Source organism: Chaetomium globosum, genomic scaffold (assembly GCF_000143365.1).
Source record: "Chaetomium globosum CBS 148.51 scaffold_4 genomic scaffold, whole genome shotgun sequence".
Taxonomy (NCBI): domain Eukaryota; kingdom Fungi; phylum Ascomycota; class Sordariomycetes; order Sordariales; family Chaetomiaceae; genus Chaetomium; species Chaetomium globosum.
In genome coordinates this window covers 220,524-242,522 of record NT_165979.1, presented here as the reverse complement: position 1 = coordinate 242,522, position 21,999 = coordinate 220,524, and the positions used below count along the sequence as shown (strand labels likewise).

The window sequence follows — 21,999 nt, the reverse complement described above, 5'->3', positions numbered from 1 at the left end:
CACGGGGAGCGGGGGCAGCGGGCAGGTGTCCGGGTACTGGTTGGTGCAGTCGCGCAGGAGGTCGGCGATGGCGGTGGTCTTGACGTCCGCGGTTTGGGAGAGCCCCTTGCCCTTGCCTTTGCCCTTGCCATCCTTGCCCTTCCCCTTGCCGTTACCACCACCGCCGCTGGGGCCGGCCAGGAGCGGGTGGGCGCCAAACTCGGCCTTGAAGGTGGTGTAGTGCAGCCCGAAGCCGAAGGGCTTGACGGGGGTCGAGTACCAGCGGTGAGGTGCGGCCCGGGTTGGTGGCCGACGGGCGCAGCGTCATGTCGGTCATGGGCACCGCCTCGGTGTAGTTGGCCGGGTACTGGGTGAGCGGCAGGCGGCCGGCGGGGCTCTTCGCGCCGCTGAGCAGCTGCAGCACCGCCGTGCCGCCGTCCTGGCCCGGCCAGTTGGCCCACAGGATCGAGTTCACCGCGTCCATCTCCAGCAGCGGCGTGTCGTCGATCTGGTCGCCCATCTGCACCACCACCAGCGGCTTCTTCAGCGCCCCCAGCTTCTCGAGCAGCGCCAGCTGCGCCGCGGGCCAGTCGATGGTCATGCGGTCCTTGGTCTCGCCCGCCGCCGACGTGTCCAGGCCGCCAAAGTACAGGATGTAGTCGGCGTCCTGGGCGGCCGCGAGCGCGCCCTCGGTCCACGTGTCCTTGGCCGAGCTGCCCTCGAGTACGGGGCCGTTGGCGACCTTGACCTGCCAGCCGAGCTGGCGCGCGGCGAAGGCGGGCGAGTGCTCAAACGCGGGCGTTGACCAGCAGAGAGGATGTACCCGCCCGACAGCTTGTCGCCGGCGTCGGCCCAGAAGCCGATCATGGCGACGTTGGGCTTCTTGGCGGGGATCGGGAGGGTGCCGTCGTTCTTGAGCAGCACGATGCCCTCGGCGGCGACCTGCAGGGCCAGGCGCTGGGCCTCGGGCTGGTTGACGTCGCTCCAGCCCAGCTTGGCGTGGGGGGACTGGTCGCCGTCGAAGTAGCCGACGCGGATGATGCCCTGGTACAGGCGGCGCAGGGCGCGGTCGACCGTGTCCCACGAGAGCAGGCCCTGGGAGGAGGCGCCCGTGGATGTCGGAGGAGCCCTCGTACTCGCAGCTGGTGTCCATGCCGGGTCCTCGAAGCACAGTGCGGTCCCCTCGACGTGGTCTTGGCGTAAGGGGTGTTTGGCCGACACGTCCCAGCACGGTCCTCGCCAGTCGCTGGTCACGTAGTTGTCGTGCTCGGTCCAGTTCCCAGTGCTCGCGGAAGAATGGTTTGGAGGAGGTTACGAGTTGGCGCACGCGGGGACGCCGTTGACGGCGTTGTACGAGCACATGATGGACCCGACGCGCGAGTCGCGCGCGCACTGCTGGAAGGGGGAGAGGTAGTACTCGGCCAGGTCCTGCGCGGACACCTCGGCGTTGAAGTTGTGGCGGGTGGCGCCCTTCCAGTCCTCGAAATCGTTGGCCGCGTAGTGCTTGCAGGTGGCGACGATGCGCCGCTCCGGGCCGGGGCCCTCGAGGCCGCGCACCATGGAGGCCGCGTAGCGCTTCACGCGTAGGATGTCCTCGCCGGGGGTCTCGGAGCCGCGGCCCCAGCGGGGGTCCCGGAAGGGGTTGACGTTGGGGGTCCAGTAGTCCATGCCCGACCAGCCGGCGTTGCCGAAGGCGCGGCCCTCGATGCCGATGACGGTGCCGATGTCCTCGATCAGCTGGTCGTCGAACGCCGCCGCCATCAGCAGCGGCATCGGGAACGACGTCGACGAGTTGAAGTCGCCGGGGCCATCGCGGAATTGCGTGCCCGGCGCGTAGGCCACGCCATGGAGGGCTTCACTCCACCAGTTGTAGGCCGGCAGGCCCAGGCGGGATGCCCCTTTTGACTTGCTGAGATACAGGTTAGACGGAGTTCCATGTGTTTCACATTTCTTTCTCGAAAACTTCGACTCTCCATTAATGCCGAGGCATGACATACCTGACCAGGTTCTGCAGCTTCTCCTCGTTGGTGAGAGCAGCTACCAGGGCGGCTGCGCGCTCTGCCGGCGGCAGCGAGCGGTCGCAGACCTTGTTCTCGGCCAGGGGCCCGCTCGTGCAGTCGGGGTATTTCTGAAACGGGGCATCCAGTCCGTAGACTGCGGCGCCCATGCCGACCAGGCACGAGACGGAGAGTTTCATGGTGGAGAGCTTACGAGGGAGGTCGCAGCATAGATTGGTGATGCCACATAAAGTTGTAACACACCACCTCCCCCGAATCACAATAAATACTCGGGGCCCAGCACGCGGGGAAGCATATTTCCAGCCCACTGCGCCATGTCATTTTGGCCATATTACCCGTACTAGCGCCAAGTCCATGACAGAGTTCCCAGGGAACTGAACGGGGGATGAGCGGGTGAGGCTGGGGCGGACGTTGGTCTTTCCCGGTCCCCGGGTAATAAGTAAAAAGCCGATGGGAGGCGGGACGGCAGTAGTTTGTCCCCATTGGGGCGCATCGTCCGCTCCGTACCGAGATCCGGTCCCTGACGGGTCCCGGGATATTCCCCCGCAGTCGGTTAGTGGCAGCGTTTCATCCGGATCGTCGGTTTTGGGGTATTTCCACCCTACCCCATGCGCTCCAATGGGGTATTCAACAAACCTCACGATGCGCAGGAAGACCCCGAAGTCGAGCCGGTTATAAGAGGAATCTCCCGTGCCGTGTGACGTGATTCAACGGCGTGGCCGCCCAGGGACGAACAAAAGAGGTAGTAGATCGGGACCAGCTCCGTTCTCCAACTCGTTGCGGAGCGGACCCCGAGTCCCGACTCTACGGACCGAGAGAAGCACCGGGGACCGCCCGAAGAATATAAAACTCCGTGGCCTCGGTAATGCCCAGCGGCACTTGGTATTCGCTGGAAAACCAGGTTCGAGAGTGATAGGGTGAATCTGGGGTACGGGCCCGGAGACCACCACAACGGTTTATTGTAACCTTGTATCTCAAACGATGGGGACGACAAGGTATATGACATTTCCATAACCAATATGGCCGTTGTGGGGAAGAGGCTAGGCCCAAGGTGATAGCCGCTCTCGTAGTAACGGTAGTTGTTTTGAAACTCCTAGGCATATGTTCATGAGGAGGTTCAACGTGAACGTCATAAATGATAAAAGGAGGGCAGATCCTTTGCTAAGACCAAGTGGATGCTCTAAGACAAGCAAGATCATTAACACCAAACCCTGATCATCATCGCCGTTCTCCTCATCATGCAGTTGAGCCTTCTTTTCCTCTCGTCGCTGGTGGCGGCGAGCCCCCTGGCGGTTGAGAAGCGGCAGCAGGCGACGCTCTGCGACCAGTATGGCTACTGGTCCGGCAACGGCTATGAGGTTAACAACAACAACTGGGGCCGTGATGCGGCCTCGGGGGGCTCCCAGTGTACCTACGTTGACAACAGCAGCGGCAGCGGCGTCTCGTGGCACGCGACGTGGCAGTGGAGCGGAGGCGACAACAACGTGAAGAGCTACCCCTACGGTGGCAAGCAGGTCGCCAAGGGCCAGAAGATCAGCAACCTCAACAATATGCAGACGTCGGTCTCGTGGTCCTACAGCAACACCAACATCCGCGCCAACGTTGCGTACGATGTGTTCACGGCGGCAGACCCCAACCACGTCAACAGCAGCGGCGACTACGAACTGATGATCTGGTAAGTTGCCGTTGTAAGGTTGCCCCTGGATGCTGGAGTGGCTGCTGACTAGTTTGTTTGTCAGGCTCGGAAGATTCGGCAATGTCTACCCCATTGGCTCCTCCACGGGCACCGTCAATGTCGGCGGCCGCAGCTGGGAGCTTTTTATCGGTTACAACGGCAGCATGAAGGTGTTCAGCTTCGTTGCGTCGAGCCCCATCAACAGCTTCAGCGCCAACGTCAAGGACTTCTTCAACCACCTGCAGAACAGCCAGGGCTACCCGGCCAGCCAGCAGAACCTGATTGGTAAGTTTTGTGTTGTGCCTGGGGCCGGAGGATAAAGATGCTAACCTGTTAACCTAGTCTTCCAATTCGGCACTGAACCCTTCACTGGCGGGCAAACCACCTTCACTGTCAACAACTTCTCGGCCAACATCTCCTAAGCAGTTGGTTTTGGACCAGTGGGGATGCAAGTTGTCAAACTGTCAAGTACCAGAACATTGGGTTCTATAGTCTTCTGATACCGAAGCTCCCTTTCTCTGTTCGTTGCCTAAAGGCTAAAGGGGGTTCGTGTTATTGCATTCTCGTAAATAATCTAGTGTCAATGAAAGCTGGTGTCATCAATAATGCCCAGTTCTATTTTATTATCAATGCCATTACTACTACTCCCGAAAGACCTCCAGTTTGGCCTTTCCCGCCACCAACGTCCACACCCACACGGCGTCCACGAGAAGAACGTCCACAAAGCTAAACACCAGACTCCCTCCAAACACAAGACTGTGGTAGGTCCACGCATTCCCGGCATCCAGCGCCTTGACCTGACACACAATGGCCCATGGCAGGACATACAGGAGGTTGCTGACCAGGCTCTGGTAGAGATACCACTTAGGCCGAGTGGCAAGCAGGATGGTGGATAGTTGGGTCGACGCAGCGTAGAAGATATAGCACCAGTCGATGGTCCGCCACATGTAGGCTGTCACTTCGGCGACTTCGTCCGATCCGCCGAGGTACCTCGCAAACGACCGGGCGCCCCAGAGAGAGAGAAAGACGGCGAGGGGCACCTCCACGACCATGGCCAGACCAAGCGAAATCAAAGCCGGCTTGACGATGCCCAAGACGGTGCGCAGGGAGGTGCGTCCCGGACGGAGAGTGCTGGTTCCGATGGAGCGGCGCCAGGCTCCCCACTGATGGCCGACGAACGCCAGCGCCGTAGCCTCGAGAGCCTGCACGGGGACCATGACGAGGCCCCAGCGGATGGTGTTGAAGACGCTCCAAGCGGTGGCGTAGGTCTGGCCCATGGACACGATGTTGCTGACCAGCCAGAGATAGAGCGCGTTGCGGATAGCCGACTCAGCCAAGGTGAGAAGCCCAGGACGGAGAATCACCATCAGCGCCTTGATGCTCGGTGCCAACGACATATCCGACTCCATCTCCGACTGCCCCCCCTGCGCATCCTCCCCATCCACCCGCCGCATCTCTTTCTGCCGACGATGCTCCTTCCAACTAACCATCACCAAAAAGTACCCCAACCCCGCCGCCGCCGCCGTCATGTTACACCCCAACTGGATCCCGGCCTGCCACAGCACCGTCGGCGTGTGCGACCCAACATGCCACCACGAAATCAGCAACAAATCCAGCACAATATTCACCACGGCCTTAACACTCCCAATAACCAACGGCACATCCGGCTGATCCAACGCCCTCGTGGCCGCCGCCACCGCCGTTTCCACCGCCGAACTCAACGCCGAAAACGCCGCAATCCTCACATACACCACACTCACCTCCCTCACCCCCCCACGAGCACCATCCCCGGGGACACCGGGTACAAACCCCCCCCGCAAACGCCCTCGCCCCGCCCAAAAACCCCAAACTCAATATCGCCCCCAACACACCCTGCACCACCACCAACGTATGCGTCAGCCTCAGTCTCTGTCCCCACGTCCGAGACGCCCGGTCGCCAATGACGGACCACGCGGCGCGCGGCAGCCCCTCGTTGAGCACCTCGGCCACGACGCCGATGTAGGTGTAGACGTCGGTGGTGGCGACCAGGGTGGGGTCGAGGGAGGCGATCCAGAGTTTGGAGAGGGTGGGGACGAGGGCAGGGAGGGCGTAGGCGAGGAGGTTGAGGAGGAGGGTGGGGGGGTAGGTGGTTAGGATGGGCTGGGGGTGGGGGGTGGTGTAGGGGGGGTTGGTGGTATTGTTGGGGTGAGGAATGGTGGTCGCTTGGGAAAGCTGTTGATTATGATGGGTTTGTGGAGTTTGTTGCTTTTGAACCGTCGGCGACGACGTCGTCTTCGTTTTGGGAAACCATGGTGTATCGATGGGCGGAGGGAGTTGAGGGATGGAGGACATTGTCCGTGTCTGAAGAGGGTGAGCTCTGATTATTATTTACAGAAATCAATGTCATGGGTGCGCGTGATTGTGTGATGGTGGACGCCTACGCATGACTTGGCTCAGGTTAGTTGCTTTGCAAGGGATGTGTGCAAGGGAGATAATTAGGAGGGAGGTACGCCACGCGTGGGGTCTAAACGCTGCAGTAGGCCTCGCTACTGTTGTGGCTTGTGACCGGGCAATGCAGCTTTCTGTTTTCAGCTTGAGGTATCGTCCAACTATCTGCCATCATTGAGTAATACGAGCACTGAATGCAAACATTGGAAAGAATCCTCAATCCCTTTGTCATTGACCGCCATGAACACAATTCCATGATTTCAATTTATCACCACAGGACCGGCATATATGATAGTGCCATCTCGTTTTACCCCTGAATGCAATTAGAGCTACCTACAAGGCCACCAACGCACTGCCAAATGTTCTGTAATCATTTTGAGCTTTCTTCGGATGCATTCTTTGCCGACTCTACCAGTCTCTCCACGATCTGTCACGGTAGGGCCAGACATAGTCAGCATCAAATAGTCAGCCAAGTTGAGCTAACCAAGCAAGGGAATACGCAGGGGAATACCAACTAACCTCCATAAAAATAGCGGATGGCGGGCCTTCTATCAGCGCCTCCTGCAGCTCCCCATCAGGCCCCGTATGCGTCACCACCAAAAGCCTAACAGGGAGGCTCGCAAATCCCGAGGTGGCGACTGCAAACTGCGTGATCCAGTGCAGCGTCCGATCGTGCGGGCTGCCACGATACGGCATATAAATCAGACGCTCCTCGGAGATGAATTGGAGTATGCCGTAGGCGTCATGGTCCTGTCCGTTGAGGAGAATCGTCTTGGCGGATCCGAAGGCAGATCCCACGCGGATGATTGCGCCGGACGAGGCACAGTGGTACGCCCACATGAGGTTGGCGTATTGGATAAAGGTCCTGGCGTTGCGGCCTCGCGACGGCAGTTCCTTGATGGTGGGACAAGAGAAACACGCCCAGTGGCCGATGAATTCCATGCGCTGCCGAAGTATGTCCCAGCCGTTGTCGCTGCTGTTCTTGCTGTTGTTGTTGGATTTTGGTTCCGGTGAGTGGTAGATCTGCTTCATCCCCTCCAGCACCCTGACGCAAGTGGTGCCAATCCGGAGATGCACCTGGGCTTGGTCATACAGATCCTGCTTCTCCTTCTGGATATACTCGAGGACGGAGACGTGGCCAAACTCGAGTACATCCCGCGCCTGGTTGTACGTTACAAGACCCTCACAGGCCGTGAGTACATCATCCATCGTGGTTTCTAGGATGGCTACATCATCGACATCATCGATGCCCGCGATGATGGCCTGGAGCACGTCTCTCGCGCGGAGTGTCAGTGCCGCGCCGAGGATCCACGAGATAGCGAGACGCGCATAGTCTTGGTGTATCTTGCGCCGGCTCTGTATCCGCTCGAACAGGCCGTGGTAGATGCCGCCAAGCTCCGACGGCAGCTCGGCGATGGCCTGGTTGATCTCGAGAGGGCTCTCACCGTGGCATATCCATTCTGTCGACATTTGGACGTAGCGAAACCTGTAGAGGGTGAGCGTTCGTTAGAGGAGTCTGATGCTGAGGACGGTCAGGGAAAGCCAGATAATACATACATACCACCAGCTCGCTCTTTCAGAGTTTGCTTGACTTTCGGCTTGAGGCTTGCCACTCGAGATTTGTGTCTCAGGAGCCTGTCTACCTCAAGTTCAATATAGGTATCAATGTCGCTTCGTGTAGATCCGGGGTCGACCGAGATTCCTGACCAAGACTGTAGCTGGTCGCGGATACGGCTCTCCGGACGACTTGAGACAAAGACTTTCACCAGACCATCGGCTGCTTCTATCAAGTACTGCAGCGCGTCCGTGATGGAGGTTAGGCCCGTGCCGCCCCTGTCAATCTCGTCAAGTCCGTCTATGACTATCGTCGTCTGCCGATGTGCGTTGAGGTTTACCATCTGCAGGATCAGTCGGAGCACGGCATCCCTTGTCAGGCTAGACGGCTTCTTCTTCTTCTGCCATTCTCGAAAGATGTCTAAGCCGGGCTCGGTGGAGGCAAGCTGGCGTAGGATTTCCTGGAGGATGTTGAGAGGATCGGCACGGGTTGGCTCCGAGGCAGAGCAGTAAAAGTAAGCAAGAGCCCCTCCCGACGATCCTTTGTAGAGTTGCTCAAAATGCTCGATGACGGTCGACGTCAACACGGTTTTGCCGGCTCCCATATCTCCGTGCAACCAGAAACCACAAGAGCACCGAGCATCTGCCCATAGCTGGAAGTCGATATGTTTCAAGAACCAGGCGCCGGGCTGGTACTTTTGCGAGAAGTCGACCTCTGCCCTAGAGCGAATCTGGGCGTGGGTGCCGTCCATGTTGCCGTCTGGTAGCCAGCTCAAGATCGCCGTTCTCTCTTGGTCGGCCAGGAAGCTGTACCCAATTCCCGAGTTAGCTGGGTAGGCCGTAGACAAATAAGGGCAGAAAAAAAAAGAACATTCCTTTCGAGTTTCTGTTTTTGCTTGTCGTCCTGGTAAGTTGGCTTGGCCAGCGCATCCAGCTTCTTGAGTACGGCTTGAAACTGGCCCTGGACACTCTCATGCTCCAGAATCGGCAGCTATATTGACAAAAAGTTGTAAGCACAACAAAAACGCAGAGAGAAATCAGGTATACAGACTTACCCAGTCTTGTACTGCGAGGTCTTGCTCGACAATACTCTCCTTGGTCTTGGACAAAGTTCGCTCGGCTTTCGGCACCACAGCAGCAGCGCCATGTACTTTTCCACCACGTTAGTCGAGACTTCAAGGGCTCAAGCTTGACACAGGAATTGGGTTCACACAACTGACCCAACCAATTCTGGTTCAGATACTCTCTCATCTTGCCCAGAAACTTGAGAATGGAGGTGTAAACGGCTGTCACCCCCTCTTCAAACTTCTGCAGGGCGTCCGTCGTGTCGGAAGGATGGGCAGTACCACTGTACTGCAGCTCATAGATGCTATACCTGGCAATGATGTTGACCATGTACTCGCTGGAATCAAGGGCGAACTCGCGCATCTCTCTGGCGTTGATGGCCATCTGCAGCCCAAACGAGAGAACGGCCCAACCGAGCTGCCCGTACATGGTCGGGTCATACGCCATCCCGGCATCGATCAAAGACTTGACCTTTGTTGTGCCGTCGATGATCTTGTTGATTTTCTAGGTTGCATCGAGTGAGCATGCTGCCCGTTGATAAGTAGGTAGTGACAGTAGTGTTGTCTAGAGGCTCTTACTGTGGTATACCGTTTCTCCTCATCTTTTTTCTTGATGGCGTTGGCACTTTCAAGTATTTTTCGTATCGCCAACCCCATGTCCTCCTGCTTTTTCTCGGGACCCCTACCACCATCACTGTCGGTCGCGGGAGCGAAGTCGAGGGCGGCCCGTTCGGCATCGTCAAGCTTGAGGAATGCCTCTCGCCAAAGATCTTGGCGGTCTCTTGACAGGAACACGAGTGCAACGTCTGCATCCTTGTCTATCGGGTCCTCCTTTCGTAATGAAGATGGGTCGTTTTTCGTCTTGCTTTCCGCCACAGGTGCAACTACGGCATTTCTGATGCCCGGCTTCTCTTCTGGGAGGGCAGAGGCGTCGTTTTCAGTCTTCAAGTTGTCTCCGGTAGATGGAAGAGGGGCGGCGCCAGTCTCCGACACCGGACGTGAAGAATGAGAAGCGCTGGCAGAGTCTATGGCCTCGGTATGGCCTCTCAGGGATTTGACCTTCTGTTGAAGGCGTTTAAAGTATCGTGCCATCGTGTCCCATGACTTTCGACTTGGAGTGTAGAGTATACCGTGTCTTTGCACAGACAAAACGATAGAAAGAGCCCAAGAAGTGCAGGCATCGAAAGTTGGTAAAGGCGGGGAGGGGGCATGCATGAATCCATGTCCACCATCAGGCCTAGTCGCGAGATACACCAATCAAAAAACAAGACTTGAGAAACTCTACAGTTTCGGACTAGCATTAGTCTGCAGTGGTGTGTCTGTATGAATGCTACTGCTAAACAGTTGCAGATCATCAACTCCAAAACACCAAGAAGTGTTTAAAAGACCATTGACCCTGTAGGTAGGGAGGTAGGTAGCCTTGGCTTACACCGCCAACAATGGAAGTCTAGGTTTCCATATGACGATTATAGATTTGGCTGACAGTTCGTATAGTCCATGCGATTGGTTGTTCGTGAGGAGAGGAGGCTCAGGAGGGGTCAAGGGCGAAGCTGCACAGGGCATGTGGTATGAAATAGGTTGTGATGAGCTTGTGGTGATTGCATCACCCTCAGACCAAAATGGGGGTTATTATCCCCCAGTGGTCTTTTCCCACACATTGACTGCCGTAAATTGGTAGCCGGAGAACCGGATTGAGATTAAACAGCCCTCAAACATAAGGTAACTCGCTCAGTCACCGGTTCCCACCACACCTCCGGTACGATACAAGATCGGAGTAGGAAGGCCGAGTTCCTATAAGAGGCATAATGTGCGCTGGTTAAAATAGCACACCACTCCACCATCGTAGAACCGGGTTATGGTCAATAGTCAATACGGTATTTTCCACTTGATGTACATGTATCATGTATGTGCCCCTTCAAGTCCAAGTTGATGCTCAAGAACCCTAAAGACCATCGGTGAGCCTACGGGCAAACTAAGCAAAAAGCTGTCACTCATGGCACAAAAGTGCAAGAAGCTTGGAACAGAATCCTGGACCTATGGCCGGCATCGTCGGTATTGGTCTGGTACCACAGATCGCCGCTGCGGCAGTGCGGCCCCCAACCATAGGTACTTTGGTTCTGGGCCGGTCAGCTGGTGCTATTGGGTGAAGCTGACTGTTTCCAGTGACCACTGACCACATCGGACCTTCGATCCCCGTTGCCTCCTGCGGAGTGGACCGTCGGTTGCCGCGTCACCCCCTGGAACTAAGAGACCTCGTCACCTCAGTCGCTCGGTTCCGTCTGGAGTCCTGGACATTTCATGTTGGCAGTGATACGGTAGCACCTCCACGACTCATGTCTCCAGCGCCCCTTTACAACAACGTAATGGTGCGGAAAAGGAGATGACTCGTACAGATACTGTGGCTCGCTTTGTGGGCTGTGGCATCCATGTCGGGTTCATCACAACCTGTTTCATAGGTACCTGCCTACCTCCCGCATGCCCTGCTGGCCCTGCACGTCTGCAACCTCCATTGTCGCCTTCGACCCCTCTTCACGGACGACCGTGGATTCTACAAACTCGTGCTGTCGGCCAAATCCATACGAAACCTTAGCCTTGCTAGTGGTGTAAGCCAAGTAGTTTACACGTGGCTCTCTTCCAAACATTTGGGGTGTTTGGGAGTTGATCTGTAATTGTTTAGCGGTACGGTACCCTCAACGTCGCATGCAACTTGTCTAAGTTAATTAGGCCATTAAATGTGCAGGACGCATGGACTACCGCCCATGTGTGGTGTCAAGTTTTCCCCGCTCTACGTGCCGATGTTAAATTACTTCGATATTACCTAGCTCAGGCCCTGGTGTCTATAAAGCTGTCCCTTCCTGACAACGGAGTTAACCTGAAGACGTCCTGGGGGTCACATTGCTCTTCAGCTCCTGCCTGGCGGTACCCATCGTGGTACCTTGGTGCTTCGGTAGCGTTACCTGACTTTCTCTCGTTGACTTTTCTCTCGCTGACTTTTCTCTCGCAGCCCCAATCATAACGCCAAACTACCTACCTACGCTCATCACCCGGTGTCAAGATGAAAATATCTCGGGCTGCGTTCCTAGGCACATTGCTTAGTCCGGGCGCTTTAGGGCACAGTGAGTTACTTCCATCGAATGACATCAAGTAAAACAACTACCTAGCTAGATGCTAAACACCCTTAGATGTTGCGGGGATGCTTCTTATCAACGGCACCGAGTCGCCTGAGTGGAAATATGTTCTGTAGGTTACCAGACAGTCCGTCCATAACGAGGTTCCTTATTGATGGCCCACAGTGATGTAGCTTCCTCGTTCTATTTCGAACCCGGAACATACCCCCCCGGCGCCCAAAGCTACAAGCTCGAACCCATCGTCGGGACCAGCGACCCGAACATCACCTGCGGCAGGTTGGCGTTTGACTCAGCCCCCAAGACGGAGACGGCCGACGTGCTCGCCGGGTCCGAGGTTGGCTTCCGGGTGTCAACCGACGGAAGGGGGACCAGAAACCCGGAGAAGGGTATATACCCAAACTTTTGGCATCCGGGGCCCGGTCAGATCTACCTCTCGCGTGCTCCAAACGACGACCTCCAGAGCTACAGAGGTGATGGCGACTGGTTCAAGATTGCCTACGCAGGTGCCTTGGACGACCAGCACTGGTCGATTTGGCCGAAAGTGTCCGACGTACGCCGCCCTCACCCCCTTTTAAACTTGTGAGCTAGCGAATTATATTAACCGAACGAATCTAATTCGGTATCTATGTAGTTCAACTTCACCGTCCCTAAGACCACACCGCCCGGCAAATACCTGATGCGTATCGAGAATTTCATGCCCACGGGGGATCTCAGATACATCCAGTTCTACGTCAACTGCGCCTTTGTCAACATCATTGGCCCCGGCGGCGGCACTCCGACAGAGTTTGCGAGGTTTCCCGGCACATACCAAGACGACGACCCAGGTAAACAAGCAGATCGCCACTTCCTACATCTCAGGTTATTTTACTGACACCTTGGTTGCCAGGTCTTCTCGTGCCCCCGAATCAGGATATAGGGGCCGGAACAGTCAAGATTGAGGACATGAAGCTGATGGAATACAAGCCCCCGGGCCCTCCTGTGTGGATTGGTTGAGTGGTTGCATGGGCTTGGAGCCCCAATGAATGCATGCCCAATACGCTCGTTGCTGCTGCAAATACATGTACTGGTCATTTCATATTAAGTTGTTCACACAAAGTCTTTCTAGTTCCTCCCACCTTTGGGATATCACCTTGTTACACGACCAGAGAACTTGCTAGGGTGGCTCGTGAGAAGTAATGATAAATTTGGCCCCCAAAACGGAAGAAGGGAACCAAATCACTCCGCGTGCCCAAAGGTTGGGGGCCAGGCAACAGAAACAACGTTCACTTTGTCTTGCAGGGCGCTAAAAGCATGTCTCGACCTATCCTGGGTTGTGCTTGCAACACCTCCTCCGATCATCTGTGTTTATTTAAACTCACCCCGCCCCCAGGCTGCCAGCGACAACTTTAGCCATACCCGACACACATCCCCATCATTCCACCCCCTGCCAGCATGTTCAGATCCCAGCTCGCCCAATTCTTCCCGCCAAAGCCCACCTTCACCGAGGCCAATGTCCCTCCGCAAGATGGCAAGGTCTTCATAGTGACGGGCGGCGCCTCGGGGATCGGCCTGGAGCTGTCCAAGATGCTGTACCAAAAAGGCGGTCGTGTCTATATCGCTGGCCGTTCGGAAGAGGACGCCCAACGCGCCATACAAACCATCCAGGCCGCCGTGCCCTCTCCCTCCGCCAGTGCCGCCCTCATCTTCCTCCACCTCGACCTCTCCGACCTGACCACCATCAAAACCGCCGTCGCCGCCTTCCAATCCCAAGAATCCACTCTCCACGTCCTCTTCAACAACGCAGGCGTCTCCCAACCGCCCCTCGGCAGCCTCTCCAAGCAGCGCATCGAACTGCAACTCGCCACAAACTGCCTCGGCCCCTTCCTCCTCACCCAGCTGCTCCTCCCCCTCCTTGAAGCCACAGCCGCCACCACCACCCAAACTCCCACCACCGTCCGCGTAATCTGGACCGCCAGCCAAATGATTGAACTCGCCGCCCCGCGCGGCATCGTGCTCCCCACCCCGGAACTCCGCACCCCGCCCGCCGACACCGCGCGCTGCTACACCAACTCCAAGACGGGCAACTACCTGCTGGCCGCCGAGCTCGCGCGCCAGCAGCAGGAGCGGGTCACCACTACCACTGCCACTCCCACCCCCACTGGTAGCAATGCCGCTGGTGTTGTTGGTGCCGTGCCGGTACTCAGCATCGCCACCAACCCGGGCGCGGCCTCGACCGCACTCTTCCGACACACGCCGTGGACGGGGTACCTGGCGTGGCCGCTGCTGCATGCGGCGCGGCTGGCGGCGCTGACGCAGTTGTATGCGGGGCTGGCGGGGGAGGTGGCGGAGGCGGCGGCGGTTGGGACAGCTGGGGCAGCGGCAGGGGAGGTAGCGGGGGCGGGAGCGGGGGGTCAGGGGAAGGGGTTCTGTTATGTGGTGCCGTGGGGTAGGGTGGCGACGGTGGTGAGGCAGGATTTGGTGGATGCGGGGAGGTTGGTGGGGGATGGGGGTGGGAGTGGGAAGGCGAGGGAGTTTTGGGAGTTTTGTGAGGAGGTTACGGGGGAGTATCGGTGAGGTTTGGGGGGCTAGCTGGGTGGAAAGGTAGGGCGTGGGTAGCGGGGTGGGTAGGGAGCTGGACTATGATATTTCAAGCAAGTGAATCATGCGTGTTAAATGTGAAGTTTGGAGAAATGTAACAGAGAAGTGTCGGTAGCTACAATAGTAGCCACCGGAAGATGTATTTGTATTGTCTTGCTCCGGCCAGCCCCATCACAATGAGAAGTCCTTGTATGTCCACTTCTCGGTGATCTTGGACCTCGCCTGCTTCTTGAACGGAATCTTCCTCCGCGCCTCCATCTTTCCCCGGACTAGCATGCTGCGGTACCGGTCTTTCAGCAGGTTGCCCTCGGGCTTGAGTAGCCGCAGGGAATCTTGCAACTCGTCCGGCAGCACCAACTCCAAATCCTTCTCCGGGAGCTTGAGCTTGCCCAGTTGCCTCCGCCGCAGCTCGATCTCGTTGCCGTCATCGTCGCTGCCATCGCTCATCTCGACCTTCTCCAGCTCCATCTGACGCTCCTTCTCAGCCACCTCGAGCGCAATCTGCTTGATGCGCTCTTCCTGAGCCCTCCTGCGCTTCATGGCCGCCTCGTGTTTCGCTTTCCGCTCCTCCTCCTTGCGACGCTTGATCTTGTTCCTCTCGGCCTGCGTCTTGCGCCGTGGCCGCTTCGTCTTGACGCTCATCTCTTCGCCCGCACTCTCGAACCCTTCCCAAGCCGAGTCATCCTCCCACTCCGAAAGATCGGCCCGCGCCTCGGCCGCCTCCGCCTCAGCTGCTGACCGTGCGGCCGCCTCCATTTTGATGCGCTCGGCCTCGACCGCCTCAAGCCGTTTCCGCTCTGCCTCTACTGCCTTCTCGCTCTCCTCGATCAGCCGCTCCTGGTAGTCGCTGAAGGCGGAGTTGTAGCTGTGGCCAACTCTCGGCTTCGGTACGGGCAGGAGATCGCCTTTCCGTTGGCAGCGAGCGAGATAGGCTTCTCGTCTAGCGTCGTGGCCTTCTTCTTCTTCTCCGTCTTGGGGAGGAATTTTTGGTCCTCGGTCACCGGCTCCTCCTTCGGGTCCGCCCAAACGTCGTACTCGGCGTCCACAACCGCGACTGTGGACTCGTGGTGCCCGTCGGCGACCTTCTTTATCCTCGTGAGCTCCTTGTGTGTGATATAGGTGGTCCGTTGCCTCTTAACGGGGAGAATGCCGTCGGTGGTCTTGTCGCCAGCTCTTTTGCGCATTGGCACCGCCGCTACCGCCGACCGCTGAGCAATGATTTCGTCGGCTTTTAACCCCTTCTTGACGTGCTTGGAAAACCGTTTCGGGAGTTCCGCATCGCCCTCCACATCAATGGTAAAGAGCTCCGCGGAGTCTTTCTCGGCGATGACTCCCCTGCAGAATTGTCAGTCCAACCCTTTGCAATATTCCACACTGCCAGACAACGTACCCCTTGATGATCTGGCCGGTGAGCTCCTCGAGACCCTGTTGAACCTCGGAAATGTCGACATTTTTGCGCCACGCCTTCTTGCCTTTCCTGGAGGGTTGCTTGTACTGTTGAGGGGCGTCGGGGTTGCCCGAAAGGGGCTTTAAGACTGGCATTGTGAAAGGTGTAGAATACCGAAGCTGCCGCTTTCCTGGTTGTTCCTAGTCAGGTATTTTCCAGTGTTTCCCTTGCATCTGAATCGGCGCTTCCATGCGCAACGAACAGTGGGGTCGCTCTCAAAATTTCCAGCGGCCAGGGGCCGATAAGATAAGGATAAGGTTGCGGTGGCCGGTGGGCCCACAGGCGAGCCCACGCGGCCAGGCCTCGCTCACTGACAGCTGGCAGACACGGCGGCCGCCAGGGGCTGCAACGCGCTAGCAACGCATCCCTTTCCAGTGCACTCGAGACCAGCGCCGATTGCTGCCAGGTGCCAACACCAATAGCCATCGGTTTCCGTCACAAAGGGACCGCCCACTTGGAGAATACTTTGCGCCAGCTACTGCTGAAGGGAACCTGGCCTCAATAGACTTATTCTCGCCTTAGGCAAACCATACAAACCCCCAGGCGACCAAACCCTATCGTTTCGACGCCATCGCCGCCGCGGAACCCCTCCTCTTGCGCATCCCTGAGACCGACACCCAACCGTTTGCCCCCTACTTCAGTCCACCATCATGGCGCAAGCAGGAGCTGGCGGGTCCTATAACAACCCGCTGAAGAAGTTCAAGTAATGGTACCTTGTAAACTGGAAACGGGGCAGATTTATTAACACCGCGCTAGGCTCGTCTTCTTAGGGGAACAGAGCGGTATGCGATCCCATCCTCGAGATTAGAGACTATGCAACAACAAGAGACAGTCTTCGCTAAACATACCCGGGAAAACAGTTGGCAAGACGTCGCTCATCACACGGTTCATGTATGACTCGTTCGATAACATGTACCAAGCCACCATCGGCATCGATTTCCTCTCCAAGGCAAGCCCCGACCCGCCCAGCGGAGGAGACAGCACATGCGGCACACGCTGACTAGGCCCGACAGACCATGTACCTCGAAGACAGGACAGTGCGATTACAGCTCTGGGACACAGCCGGGCAAGAGCGATTCAGGAGCTTGATCCCATCCTACATCCGGGACTCGAGCGTGGCGGTGGTAGTGTACGACATCTCAAGTGAGTGAGAGCGCCAACAAACAACCCTCACTCCCCCAAGACCTCAACAACAAACAACCAGCGCACCTGCATACATACTAACACCCCGTCCCAGACGCAAAAAGCTTCCAGAACACGCGAAAATGGATCGACGACGTGCGAGCAGAGCGGGGCAACGACGTGATCATCGTGTTGGTGGGCAACAAGACGGACCTCAACGACAAGCGCGAGGTGACGACGCAGCAGGGCGAGGACGAGGCCAAGCGCAACAACCTCATGTTCGTCGAGACGAGCGCCAAGCTGGGCCACAACGTCAAGACCCTCTTCAAGAGGATAGCCCAGGCCCTCCCCGGCATGGAGGGCGCCGACGCCGTCGCCCAGGCCGCCAACCAGATGATCGACGTCAAGACCCCCGCCGCACCGGCCCAGCAGGAGGGGTGCGCTTGTTAGATGGGGCGGGTGGGATGTGTGAGGTGAAGGGCGTAGGGGTGGGGGGATGGGACGGGAAGGAGGTAAGGGCGGAGATATCCATGTCCACCGTGATTACCCTTCTGTGGCCAGCAAGGAGGAGGATTCGGCGGGGTGGGCGGTGGTGGGTGCGTCTGCATCAGCGTTACATGAATCAATCTAATAATATGTACTTCATGACCTTTGCGTTCGGAGCTGCGTCCGTTTCATGGCGTTGTGTGGCTTGAGGGCGGCGCAATCTTGGGTCACTAGGCAGGGGCAGGGAGAGAGCATGCTGATTTGGCTAATCTCAACTCAGTCTGCGACCTCGATCTAACCAACCCATGTATTTTGTCATCCCTCAATTTCAGGGCCCAAGCGTGTCAGGGTGCCTATCTAATCACAGGCCATCATATTATGTGTGGCAACTTTCCCTCCAATTAACGCCAATTCGCCAGTTTCCCAACCGATGGTGTCTATGAGTGCCTCGAGAGGCCGAGGACTTGCGTCCCACGAAGCTAGCGCTGATGCTGGATGATATGAGACTCCTGGCTCCCTTAAGCCCGGATGTGGCCCTGGGTGTTGCTTTGCCATCATTCCCATCCTGGATGCTACGAGATATGCGCCGACGGCAAGGTATGTGGCGTCGTTGGCGTCTGAATCCACAGCAGCAAAACCCGGGACGGATCCTGAAGGGCGCGGCGGGTATCGTTTGCAATAACCCCCTTAATCGGTATCCATATCGTCGTCCTCGTCGTCCTCGTCGTCGTCCTCCATGCCCTCGTGCATATGCCCAGCCATCGCCTCGGTGATCTCCTCGACCCCGCCGTCGGTGCGCACGCGGAGCCTGCGCGTCTCGCCGCCAAAGGCCTTGGTCTTCTTGCTGCTGCGCAGGGTGGCCAGCTCCTCGCGCTCGAGGTCCTCGACGTCGACGCCCTGCTCGGCGGCCAGCTCGGCCAGGCGCTTCTTCTCGCTGCCGCGCAGGCGGGGCAGCAGGTGCTCGTTGTCGGCGACGAGCTTGCGGGCGGCGGCGACCTCGCGGGCGCGCTTGCCGGCCATGCGCTTCTTGTAGAAGATGCGCTCGCGCCGCGACCGGATCTCGCTGATGCGCTCCATGGCCTTGAGCGTCTTGGCGAAGAGCTCGCGGTCGTACCGCACGGGCACGTTGCGCCGCGCCGCGAACTGCAGCGTGCTGTCCACCACCATCTCCTTACCCGCGTTCTTGCGGTATGCCTTGGTCCACTTGAGCTTGCGGGGGTTGCGCTTCATCTTGAAGTTCTTGTGGCACTTGGAGCGGCAGAACCGGAAGGATTTGCCTGAGAGAAAGAGGAGCAGTCAACATCTGTCTGCCTTGGGGTTGAAATGTGGAATTGAGGCCGAGCGGGATTGGGAGACGAACCGTCATTCCTGTTAAAAGTGATGCCCTTGCTGGGCCACGCGGGCCGCCCGCAAAAGAAACAATTGTCGACACGCATCTTGAGACTCGGAACCGGCGGTCGTGATGGAGGGCTGCCGAGGGGCTATGGTCAAACTCACAACCTCAACTAGGGTCGACGCAGGCCTCGATGTCCGCCGAAAAAAAATTGACCGCCTTTGCAGCTGGGCGGAATAAAAGTGGAGAAGAACCCCACGCTTATCGCATCTTTATCGCACACACAGAGACTAAGAAGGGTTAGGGTTGGAGCTGACTGTCTTCACATGGCATTTGGCAATGGGCGTCCCACAAGCCCCACCATTCACATCAACATCAACAACACGAAGGTGCTTTATTTCGTAGACCTTCCGGACACAGCACCATCCAAGCCCAAGTCCCACTGTGACGTGGAAGTAGTAAAATCTCAACCTCAACGACATTGTCCGATGCATACCAAGCACAGAGCAACGGGTCAAATGCTGCACAAATCTCATGGTTTCAGCCCAAGACTGGAAACGACTGAACACAATGCGACGCCAAAAACGCGAAGACTTGGGCTTGGTCGATGAATTCTCTTCCCATAATTTTGTTTTCGTCTGAAGAACTGATTGTCGAAATTTTCAATTCTCGCGGGCTCACGGCCCAGCTTCGTTCTTGTCAATTCGGGTTGGAAATCAGGTTGCTGCCAAGCCGAAGCCCCGTTTGAGATCTCCCCTTGATGTGGGCCCTTCCCCGGATGAGGAGACTCTCACGAGACCATGGCTCAGGCAGCTGCAGCATGGTGGCGCTGGGCGATGGACGATCGAGCCGTCGACGTTCAGCTTCCTCCGACACCCAAGCCAATGATTATCCTGTTTTTATCTGGATTTCCCAGTTCCAAGACATCCGCTGCGATTTGTACACGTATTTCCCCGGCCCGAGCTAAGGCGGCGAGGGCAGGGCTTTGGGGCGAGGTCGGGAGCTTTGGCCCTGGGGGCGTGACCTTCTGTTGGACCCTGTCTGTTGCCGCCTGCTCATACCGAAGCCCGCGCGCGTCGGGTTGAATCAGCTGTGTCTCCTCTGAACCGAGTCCAAAATGAACTGGGTCAAGTCCCGAGCATTAGCTTTTGATCGTACAAAATCCGGTGATTACCAACTAGTCTCCGCGATTTAAGCTTTAGACTCCAGTGTCCACACGAGCAAATGCCCGACGTGCCAACAGAAGGGGCGCTTTGGTGATTCCTCACTCCACCAGCTCCACTCCATCGCGGGGGTGGAGTCCGGGGAATGTGGAGCTTTAACGCGGCCCGGGTCCACCAACCCCTGCCCTCCACGCTAACGCGCTGTCATGAAGCAAACACCGGATTGATATGAGTATCAACTTCGAAGTTCGAGCTCGGTTTGTATTCTGTTTTCGTCTCGTCTCGTCTTGTGGGATGGGAAGTTTGGGTCGCCGATGTGCGAGCGGACACGAGTCGATTGAAGTAGGGGACAGATGCGACAATCATCTCCTCTCTCCCCTGCCAGATGTGCACATGGCGCCATGCCAACCTATTTGAGTCAGGCAGAGGACCATGCTCACTGGCAATCAGGAGCTGCGCGACTGCAGAGTGACGTCCATACCACACCATGATTGGCGCTGGCTAATACGGCGACGGTTACCCCGCTCCGAACCTGGCCGCTATGGCATGTTCCAGGCCTCTTTGGGGAAGGAACCCCCTTGCAAAAGCACATTGTTTCTGGTCCTCCAAAGCGGCAAGCGGCTGTCGGGCAGCTGGGCAGAGGCGTCGTCTCCCAGCCCATCTGTGTTGGTCGCTCATGCCCATCAGGAATAAAGGGGCAAGTGTGCCCTCCTTCTCCAGCTTCTCCTCTTTGTGCGACAACAACTTCCCAATACCAATACGTCACAGTTGTTACCATTGTTAACTGTAAACACTACACACGCTTTACAATTCATCAATTCGACCTTTTGAGATCAACTCCTCTCAGCTTCAGGATATCGAGTCGATAAAGCATCTCTCCTTCCCTCAGGTAAGCATCACTTTGTTATTGTTTTACCAACCTGGCTTCCCTTGGTCCAAGCTTGCTGTGTTGGCAAGACCCCGCACGCTGCCACCTGATCTTCGATGCTGTCTTGCCACCCATCCCCTTCGTTCTCTCGTCAGTTCACCTACTGACATCGACTGTTCAACTCAGCTGCCCACCAAGTAACAACAAGAACAAACCAATCTCCACTCTACCGCCAATATGCCCGTCCGCATTCCCGCTACCACCAGGACTGAGGTCTTCTGCATGGGTGCTGCTGGCGTCACTGGCTTCGCCCCCTTCTACCTGATGGCACCCGGTGCTGAGGAGCGCCTCTCGCGGCAGACAGTCAAGTGGGCTCCCCGCTGGGAGCGCAACATCACCTTCTTCAGGAACCCCGTAGAGAGGGGTATCCAGAGAATCTCACCGCCCGTCGAGCGGACCGTCAAGAGGATCGAACACCGTCTTCCCTTGGAGAAGGCGGCCAAGAAGACAGACATGAGCATCAAGAGGAACCTCGACAGGTTGGGCATCAAGCACACCTAAGTGAAGGTCCATCAGATTGATTGACGTCGAAACAACATATCATAACATGCATGGAGTCCTGGAGAGTCTCGTTTGAACAGGATGGGTCTCTTATCTCCTTGTACATATCACCACGATGCATGCCGGGGTTTCTGGTTTATGGGCTGCGATGGTTTAGGACGGAATGGGTTCCATTATGCTCATGGCAAGCTCCCCACGGGTATGCCCGTGGGTTCGCCATTGCGATAACACCTGTACATACACTGTCGGGATACAGATAGCATCGTTAGCGACCTTATGGTCGCCTAAGGCCAGCGAATAAATGCCGCTTCGCTCAAGTACACCCGTAGTTTCTCTCGTCGGTGAGTCACTTGGACGCCAGTTCCCCTGACCAGTGGTTTGTGCAGAAACTTGCTGAACTATTGTCTGGCCCGAGTGTTCGATTCAACCCTGGCCCACATTGTTCTCTTCCAAACCCGAGACAAAGGAACCCCGCCCTTTGTGAGTTGGTTATTCTCATATGGCGTCGGTCGCCGGCGGCAGAAATTGAACGAAAGAAGTAACCACGTACAAGTACTCAGGTTACTCAACGTCGGCCCTGCCCTTGTGCTTCCCAAG

At 57.1% G+C, this 21,999-nt stretch overlaps 9 protein-coding genes across 9 annotated transcripts; 5 read left to right on the top strand and 4 right to left on the bottom strand.

Annotated features, from left to right (window-relative positions):
- Positions 1–151: 151 nt before the first annotated feature.
- Positions 152–2,176, bottom strand: CHGG_03787 (uncharacterized protein; the record flags this gene model as incomplete). Its single annotated transcript, XM_001223000.1, has 4 exons — positions 152–692; positions 803–1,264; positions 1,373–1,888; positions 1,977–2,176. 4 exons carry the CDS (start codon positions 2,174–2,176, stop codon positions 152–154), a joined length of 1,719 nt encoding a protein of 572 aa, XP_001223001.1.
- Positions 2,177–3,235: 1,059 nt separating this feature from the next.
- Positions 3,236–4,094, top strand: CHGG_03786 (uncharacterized protein; the record flags this gene model as incomplete). Its single annotated transcript, XM_001222999.1, has 3 exons — positions 3,236–3,672; positions 3,737–3,957; positions 4,015–4,094. The coding sequence occupies 3 exons, from the start codon at positions 3,236–3,238 to the stop codon at positions 4,092–4,094; spliced, it is 738 nt and encodes a 245-aa protein (XP_001223000.1).
- A 219-nt stretch (positions 4,095–4,313) lies between these two features.
- On the bottom strand, positions 4,314–9,809 carry CHGG_03785 (uncharacterized protein; the record flags this gene model as incomplete). The annotated part of the gene is made up of 9 exons (XM_001222998.1): positions 4,314–5,225; positions 5,482–5,811; positions 6,437–6,451; positions 6,619–7,585; positions 7,657–8,384; positions 8,525–8,644; positions 8,709–8,803; positions 8,874–9,222; positions 9,297–9,809. 9 exons carry the CDS (start codon positions 9,807–9,809, stop codon positions 4,314–4,316), a joined length of 4,029 nt encoding a protein of 1,342 aa, XP_001222999.1.
- A 1,963-nt stretch (positions 9,810–11,772) lies between these two features.
- Positions 11,773–12,838, top strand: CHGG_03784 (uncharacterized protein; the record flags this gene model as incomplete). Its single annotated transcript, XM_001222997.1, has 5 exons — positions 11,773–11,833; positions 11,900–11,957; positions 12,011–12,395; positions 12,477–12,669; positions 12,732–12,838. 5 exons carry the CDS (start codon positions 11,773–11,775, stop codon positions 12,836–12,838), a joined length of 804 nt encoding a protein of 267 aa, XP_001222998.1.
- Positions 12,839–13,276: 438 nt separating this feature from the next.
- CHGG_03783 (uncharacterized protein) lies at positions 13,277–14,398 on the top strand (the record flags this gene model as incomplete). The annotated part of the gene is made up of 1 exon (XM_001222996.1): positions 13,277–14,398. One exon carries the CDS (start codon positions 13,277–13,279, stop codon positions 14,396–14,398), a length of 1,122 nt encoding a protein of 373 aa, XP_001222997.1.
- A 195-nt stretch (positions 14,399–14,593) lies between these two features.
- Positions 14,594–15,964, bottom strand: CHGG_03782 (60S ribosome subunit biogenesis protein NOP53; the record flags this gene model as incomplete). The annotated part of the gene is made up of 3 exons (XM_001222995.1): positions 14,594–15,287; positions 15,458–15,757; positions 15,813–15,964. 3 exons carry the CDS (start codon positions 15,962–15,964, stop codon positions 14,594–14,596), a joined length of 1,146 nt encoding a protein of 381 aa, XP_001222996.1.
- Positions 15,965–16,885: 921 nt separating this feature from the next.
- On the top strand, positions 16,886–17,441 carry CHGG_03781 (uncharacterized protein; the record flags this gene model as incomplete). The annotated part of the gene is made up of 2 exons (XM_001222994.1): positions 16,886–17,012; positions 17,107–17,441. 2 exons carry the CDS (start codon positions 16,886–16,888, stop codon positions 17,439–17,441), a joined length of 462 nt encoding a protein of 153 aa, XP_001222995.1.
- Positions 17,442–18,164: 723 nt separating this feature from the next.
- Positions 18,165–18,913, bottom strand: CHGG_03780 (ribosome biogenesis protein RLP24; the record flags this gene model as incomplete). Its single annotated transcript, XM_001222993.1, has 2 exons — positions 18,165–18,754; positions 18,838–18,913. 2 exons carry the CDS (start codon positions 18,911–18,913, stop codon positions 18,165–18,167), a joined length of 666 nt encoding a protein of 221 aa, XP_001222994.1.
- Positions 18,914–21,078: 2,165 nt separating this feature from the next.
- Positions 21,079–21,402, top strand: CHGG_03779 (uncharacterized protein; the record flags this gene model as incomplete). Its single annotated transcript, XM_001222992.1, has 1 exon — positions 21,079–21,402. The coding sequence occupies one exon, from the start codon at positions 21,079–21,081 to the stop codon at positions 21,400–21,402; it is 324 nt and encodes a 107-aa protein (XP_001222993.1).
- Positions 21,403–21,999: the final 597 nt, after the last annotated feature.